This window comes from Thunnus albacares, chromosome 24 (assembly GCF_914725855.1).
Source record: "Thunnus albacares chromosome 24, fThuAlb1.1, whole genome shotgun sequence".
NCBI classification, from domain to species: domain Eukaryota; kingdom Metazoa; phylum Chordata; class Actinopteri; order Scombriformes; family Scombridae; genus Thunnus; species Thunnus albacares.
Window position 1 is genome coordinate 7066723 of NC_058129.1, and position 7783 is coordinate 7074505.

General features: G+C 42.9%; 1 protein-coding gene across 1 annotated transcript; it reads left to right on the forward strand.

Moving 5' to 3' along the window:
• The first annotated feature begins 1129 nt into the window (after window positions 1-1129).
• Window positions 1130-7278, forward strand: LOC122976001 (SLIT and NTRK-like protein 5). Its single transcript, XM_044344232.1, has 2 exons — window positions 1130-1923; window positions 3659-7278. The coding sequence occupies exon 2, from the start codon at window positions 3717-3719 to the stop codon at window positions 6342-6344; it is 2628 nt and encodes an 875-aa protein (XP_044200167.1). The 5' UTR covers window positions 1130-1923; window positions 3659-3716; the 3' UTR covers window positions 6345-7278.
• The last annotated feature ends 505 nt before the right edge of the window (window positions 7279-7783 follow it).

Here is a 7783-nt window from a genome sequence, read left to right on the forward strand (position 1 = left end):
ACCATATGCTAGATTTAATTCGATTTTCTGTTCAGGCTTTAGTTAAGTGCTTCTAAAGTTTCTTGTCCCACAGCAAGAGGGTAAGAGGGCAGCTGTGGCTTTGACTTGATTTGCTCTTTCAACAAGGGGCAAATAAGCCATGATTTGGTAAAAATACAGAGCGCTTACAGCAACATGGCAGCATTAGTAGGCTGGAGTATTTGGTTCAAAACTGGATTAAGCCTAATCCTACAGTAAATTCATTTCTTTCAATGCAGATCTCTTGTAAATTTGTGTTTTCTGGGACTATAGGCTTAATCCATGTATTTGGAAGCGTCCATAAAGAGATATGAGGTGTACAAATGATTCTTTGGTTGACCTTATTTGTCTGATGCATGCACACAACTTTAATACCCAATCTACTAAGTTAACAATAGGTTAAAGGTTATCTTCGTGATGAGTTTATAGGAGGAATGGAAAATAAAATGATTCAACTTGCCATCTTTTGTTTGAGCAAATCACGTTGTTGAAGCAAGTATACAACCAAGCATCATCTCACTGAGAGGGGGGTTGTGAACAATGTGCTGCTAATAAGTAAATGTATTCCAGCAGTGCCTAGTATTTTGCAATCATTTGAAGGCTGTCTCAAGGAATATCCTTCCAGGCTGAATAATGAAGCGACATGATGAATCCAAGATGAGTTTCAGGCCAAGCTACATCTGCTTACCACTTCTGTCTAGGAAAATCAAAAGCTTGTTGTTCAGACAAATGCAAAGTGTTATGGAATTATAATAATAAAAGGAAAGCTCCACATGTCCAGTCTTGACTTTCAAAAGCATGGAAATAAGATGCCCTGTTTGGTGGAAAACAGATAAAGCTTTGAGTGACAACTCAAATGGTTGTCTGCGTTGAATTAAAACACACTCTGACTTACAAAGTGCAGCCTGAAAATGCAAGCCTGCCAAGATGCTTTTTTCATCATTGTGCTGCCCTCTACGGGTCTTCTTCCAGCTTCCCTCTTCCCTTTTTCCCCATCACTCCTCGTCCTCACCCCACCTCCTCCTACTCCACATTACCATACCCCCTTAAAGAGTATTGCACGCATTAAATTGCTTTTCATTTCCTCGCTGTGACAGTTCTGAGATTGGGGGATTTATGCATTTTTACGAGTGATTTCAGCTGTCATACTATGGTAATTGTTTCATAATACGTCCATCGCTGTAGGGGATGCGCTGGTTTGCACCAACCAAGATCAAGTTCCACTAGTTGAAACGTTGCTGGGAAGATAAAGCTTGTTTATACACATAGGATATCTTATAACCAATGCAGGACTGGAGAATGGGTATCGGATTCTTGCATCCAAGGCGAAAGCTGGAGGAACATATCCACTGATCTCCGGTCGATTTGGACGGTCTGGCAATTGAAATAAAGAGACCTTGGGCAGATCTATACATAAACTGATACAAGCCGCACCACTGGCAGCAGACAAGGGGATTCGTGCTTCTCTCCTCCGCTTCGTCAGTGCGCATGCATGAAAGTCACAGTTAAAATGCATGCGGCAAGTCTTCTCTGATGTCGGATTACCGCGTTTTTATTCGCCTCCTTTTCTTTACCATGTTCGAACTTTGGTTTTGGCTCTTTTTCCGAGATGACACTGCTAATTTCAGTTGCTGCTGGAAGAACACAGGAGCCCGTTTTGCCGCGCTGGCTGTCACGTTATTGGCGTGAATGAGACTGTATATGTGCTCCTGGATGCCTGGTTTATGGAGCTAAACACCGAGGAGACTTGACTTTAAGGATTTTATTTATTTATTTATTTTTTACAGCCGACAGAAGGGCGGACGGTGAAATCACGAAATCCATGTTTTCACTGAGGTTGGAGAGAAAAGAAGGGGCACAGCCGTGATTTTTCGGGATGCTTTGGCGTTTACCGGGATCAGCACGGTAAGAGGACGATGATTTCTTTTTCTCTCTACTGCTTGTCTGAGCTGAGCTGAGGCGCATATGCTTTAACATTTAGGGGATCTGTCCGTGGTGCTGAAATCTCTGTTTCTAGCTCCACTTGCATTGCTGAAGTTGATCCGGATTTAAGATGCTGTTAAGCAAGGTGTCTGCGGCTGCTATGGCAATAACAAACATAGAGCCCGGATTTTATGCCCACATATATCATCACAGTTTTATTCGTTCCAAATAATAGCCCGCTGCCTCTGCACACGGAAACCCGGCGAAGATAGACGCACTGGCTTTCAAGTTATCAATATTATATCCACAGGCGATGGGATTTTCTTGAGGTTATGATAATAAACTCAAATATAAGGACAAAAAATGAGACGAAAGTGGGTGTACGAATCAGTTACAGAACCCATATACTGGAAGCATGTTCCTCTATGTTATGCGCATATTTGGGGAGATTTACTGAGCTGATGTGTAGGCTTTTGTGTTCTTTTAAGGAGCGCACCAAACGTGTGTGTGTGTGTGTGTGTGTGTGTGTGCGTGTGTGTGTGTGTGTGTGTGTGTGTGTGTGTGTGTGTGTCTGTATGTGTGTGTGTGCGTGTGTGTGCACGCCCGCTTACGCGTCTGTGGCAGAGAGAGAGAAGCAGAGAGGGAGGGAGGGAGGGAGAGAGACTATCTGTAACCTTCTATATAGCAGATGCCATACAGAATACTTGATTATAGAATTATTTACTCCCCGTCAAAATGCTATTTCGATCAGAGATGCGCTATGAGATCAGCGACGCTTGCTTATTTGCCTTTGATCAACTCCTCTCATTTCTTTTTTTCGCCCGTGGGCAGAAGAAGGGCTGCGACTGTCGCCTTGTAGGCTGATATTCACAATTTCTATAGCAGGCCGGATTTTAAGATGAACATTGAGCCGATTCGTTTATGAGAGCCGGCATATATATATATATCTTTTTAAATATTTCAACCCAGGATCGTTTCAATCATATCAGGCGAATACCGTCCTCATGTTGTTTGAACGGTGGTGAAGAGGGATCCGACAGTTTCCCCACTGTTACCAAGTCGTCGGGTATGCGGGGTGAGTGAGAAATCTTCCTGTTTAGGAGATAGGAGTTGCATCTTCGAGATTTCAATGTTAGTTTGGGGGGAAAGATTAAATCGTTAAAATAATAATCAAGATGCCACATCATCCATCACTCGAAGCGATTGATTGGCTTGAGATATTCTGTCAAGGAACCTTTTTTTTGTTGAAATTCTCAAGGGATTGAATTAGTAAATGACCAGATCTATCAGTCTGCACACGGTGGATGGCGAAGCGGTTTTTTTTTTTTTTTTTTTTTTTTTTTGCTGCCAAAATGGATTGGAATTCAGGCGAACTATCCAAAATGCGCAGTGGCCATCCACCGCGGGTAGTTGTGTTATCAACTTGATTATATATCATCGTTAAAGTATGCATTTATTAAAGATTCATCTGGGTCACTTGTCTCCTGACAGCCTCAAAACCAAAATGATGCCGACATAACACATCTGCATAATGAACAAACATTTATAGGCCTACTTGTCTCAGCCTGTGTGTGTTTGTTATGAATGTCTAATATTTGTTCATTGGGTTTTAGCCGATTTTGCAAGTCTGTTACTATATGCATTTTGTAAATGTTGAACACATTTGTATTTTCCATGGTGTATAAAACAGAACCCGTCCTTTTCTTTTCCTCCTTAGATGACACCTCATACTGGTACCACACTTGAGTGAGCTGGGGCATCCTCTCCCAGGAAAAATGCATATCTGGATCCTAAAAATAATCTTTCTGATTGCATCATCTCTGAGGCTGGTCGAGATGTATGACAATTATGGGGAAATCTGTCGAAACCTGTGTACATGCGAGGAGAAGGAAGGGATCCTGACAGTGAGCTGTGAGAACCGGGGAATCATCAGACTGACAGAGATCAGCCCAGTCCATTTCTCCATGTACCACCTCCTGCTGACAGGGAACCTCCTGAAGAAGCTGTCAGTCAATGATTTCATCAATTACACCGGGGTGACCATCCTGCACTTGGGGAACAATGATATCTCTGAGATAGAGTCAGGTGCCTTCAATGGACTCCAGGGATTAAAAAGGTTGCACCTCAATAACAACAAGATTGAAGTTCTGAGGGATGACACCTTTGCAGGACTGGAGAGTTTGGAATACCTACAGATTGATTATAATTACATCACCAATATAGAGTCCAATGCCTTGAGCAAACTACACCAACTGACAGTGATGATTTTGAACGACAACCTTCTCTCAGTCCTGCCTCCGAATATCTTCCGGAATGTTCCCCTTACGCACTTGGACCTGAGGGGGAACCGGTTAAAAATGTTCCCCTACATCGGCCTCCTGGAGCACATGGATAAAGTTGTGGAATTACAACTGGAGGAGAATCCGTGGAATTGCTCCTGCGAGCTCATTGCTCTGAAGGCTTGGCTGGAGAGTATAGCCTATACAGCTCTGGTGGGAGAAGTGGTGTGCGAGACGCCGTTCAGGCTCCATGGTAGGGACCTGGATGAGGTGTCAAAGCAGGAACTCTGCCCAAGAAGACCCCCGGAAGACACGGTGAGGCCTGCACCCCCTAGCAGCACCAATGGATATTACCAAACCACTCCTGCTGCTGTCACAGCCTCTGCCACCTCCTCAGCTGTTTTTAGGTCCTCTTCTAGGCCTACCAAGGGCACACGGCAATTTAACAGAACTAGGGTAAAGCCTACTTCACGAATACCAGGTGGTAACCCTTACAACTACGGCCCCATCATTGCTTTTCAGACCAAATCTCCTGTGCCTTTGGACTGCCCCACTGCCTGCACGTGTAATCTGCAGATATCTGAAATTGGGCTAAATGTCAACTGCCAAGAGAGAAAGATTGAAAGCATTTCTGATCTAAAACCCAAGCCATACAATCCTAAAAAAATGTATCTCACTGGAAATTACATCCCTGTGGTACGGAGATCAGATTTTGTCGATGCCACTGGATTGGATTTGCTTCACCTGGGAAACAACAGGATAACTCTGATCCATGACCGAGCTTTTGGGGATTTAACCAACCTGCGTAGGCTGTATTTAAATGGTAATCTCATGGACAGGCTTACAGGAGAAATGTTTTTTGGTTTGCAGAACTTGCAGTATCTTTATTTAGAGTACAACAAAATCAAGGAGATTGATGCGGGCACTTTCCGCTACCTTCCTAATCTCCAGCTGCTTTTCCTCAACAATAACCTCCTGAAAACCTTACCTGTGGGCATCTTTTCCAGCCTCTCCTTGTCTAGGCTTAATCTGCGCAACAACCATTTCCAAAAGCTGCCTGTGAGTGGTGTTTTAGATCAGTTAAAGCTGCTGGTGCAGATAGATCTGTTTGAAAACCCCTGGGACTGCTCCTGTGACATAGTGGGGATGAAGATATGGCTCGAGCAGCTCAGCGCAGGCACTGTGGTTAACGAGGTTGTGTGTGAGACGCCCAAACGCCACACAGGATTGGACCTGCGCTCGATCCAGTCGGAGCAGCTCTGCCCAGACTACTCTGAAGCCTATGTCTCACCAACTCCCCCTACCGATGAGCCCATGGATGACCGGATCGTCACCACGGATGCTCCACAGAACTTCAACAAGTCCAGCAGCACTGTCCCCCTCTCTGTCCTCATCCTCAGCCTCCTGCTTGTTTTCATCATGTCTGTCTTTGTGGCCGCAGGGCTGTTTGTTGTAGTGATGAAAAAGCGCAAAAAGTCACAGAGTGACCGCACTAGCACCAACAATTCAGACGTCAGCTCTTTTAATTTGCAGTACAGCCTCTACAGCAACCGCTCTGGCCCTAAAGTTAAGGCCCCCGCTGGCCACGTCTACGAGTATATTCCACATCCCATGGGCCATATGTGCAAAAACCCCATTTACAGGTCAAGGGAAGGAAACACAGTAGAGGATTACCGTGACCTCCACGAGCTCAAGGTCACATACAGGAGTACCCCGGATGAGGAGAGGGATAGCAGTACGATGAGGAGCCCTACGTACAGTGTTAGCACCATCGAGCCGCGTGAAAACCCCTCCCCTGTCCAGGATGCAGACCATTTCTTCAGAGGCATCCTTGACCCCGATAAGCAGTCTCCCCATCAGTCCATCCCATCCATCCCTGCAGGTGCCAATTTAGAGTACAAGTACACAGGGCCTGTGTCGTACACGTACAACCCAAATTTTGATGTCAGACGTCAGTTCTTGCACCCGGAGAGGATAAGAGAAACAGTGCTCTATGGCACAGCACCCAGTACTGTTTATGTTGAGCCCAACAGAAATGAGTATTTGGAGTTAAAAGCTAAACTGCAGTCTGAGCCCGATTACCTCGAAGTTCTTGAGAAACAGACCACCTTTAGCCAGTTTTGAGCAACAGAAATCATTAATGTAATGAAGCATCTTCTCTCTTGACCCTCCTTGAAACATTGGCTCAGTTTATAGGGTGCCTTGGCACAACACAAACAAGCAAAACGCGAAGGAGTTAAAACGGGGTGTGCCGAACAATCTTATTCTTATTTCTGAAACATGACATTACAGGAATGGATACAGCTTTTCTGACACAAACATGGATGAACAAAATTGCTCTACTTAACTGATGATGCAAAATCTATTTTTCTATGGTGACGATCGAATAACACACAAAATGTAAGTGTACAGGTAAATCTTACCCAACTTCATTTTCAGGAATATAACCATACATAAGGTATATTGTGAATCAGAAAAGAAAAAAAATGTTTATAAAATCACTCCTGGACAAAAACACTGTACAGCAGATCATCAAAACTGTGCAGGACTATTTTCTGCTGTAGTCTGTAAGTAAGTATTTATTGATATAATCTGCCATGTCTTTTCAAAACTTTTGATTCTACATCAATATTACCTGTGTCATCATACTCCATGATCCTCTGGAAAGGCTTATGTTTGTAGTTTCATTTACTGTAGCTCTGCATTGTAAAAGTGGCTTTTTTTGAAAGTGGCACACCCCCAATGTTCAAAAAAGACTGCGTCATTTAAAGAAGATGAAAAAAAAAAAGTGTCTTTGTATGCTTTCTGCACTTTTTGGAATTGGAAGGCGAGTTAGCCTTCATGAGCTCTCATAAAGGAGATTATTATATTAAAAATGAATATGGGTATTCATTCTTAATATGTAGAATTGATATGTTATCAAAACAAAATTCATAAATGATATTTGAAGTATTAATTATGTTGTGTAATACTGATATTTTAATCAATGTAACACCTATTTTTATACAAGCATTCGCAGATTCTCTATCCCTTATCAATTTGATTTGTTTTGATTGCTTTGCACTTATTGCACTATATTGACCAAACTATGTTATTGTCATCAAATAAACATGATGTCAGGTTCATATAATGTGCTTATGAGAAACCTAAGGCTGTTGGTGATGATATGAAAGAGACCATTTGGGCATTTTGGTCCAATTTCAGAGTTTTACATTTTGACGGAGAATGAAATTATGAATCATAATGGAATTGGAGAGTTTGAAAAGAAAGCTCCAGGGCCTGAAGTTATTTTATTTGAAATCAAATGACAATCCATTGGCTGAAAACAATTGATCTCAAGTATGTTGTGGACTCAATCAAAGCAGATAAAGATACAGTATATATGCTTCGTTCAGAGGGGCAGCTAGTGTCTCAGTGAGGATTGGAATCAATGTGTTTCAATCAATGAGCATTATCTGAGGCTGTCCCTTTGCAATTATGCCATGACAACAGAATCCACATTGCCGCCTGGCAAGCGATGAGTTGGTAATTTATAGAAGCATCATTGGAGTTCATTTGAAATT

Bases quoted from the DNA above. Each gene is read 5' to 3' on its own strand.
- LOC122976001 (XM_044344232.1), top strand. From the start codon at position 3,717: ATGCATATCTGGATCCTAAAAATAATCTTTCTGATTGCATCATCTCTG.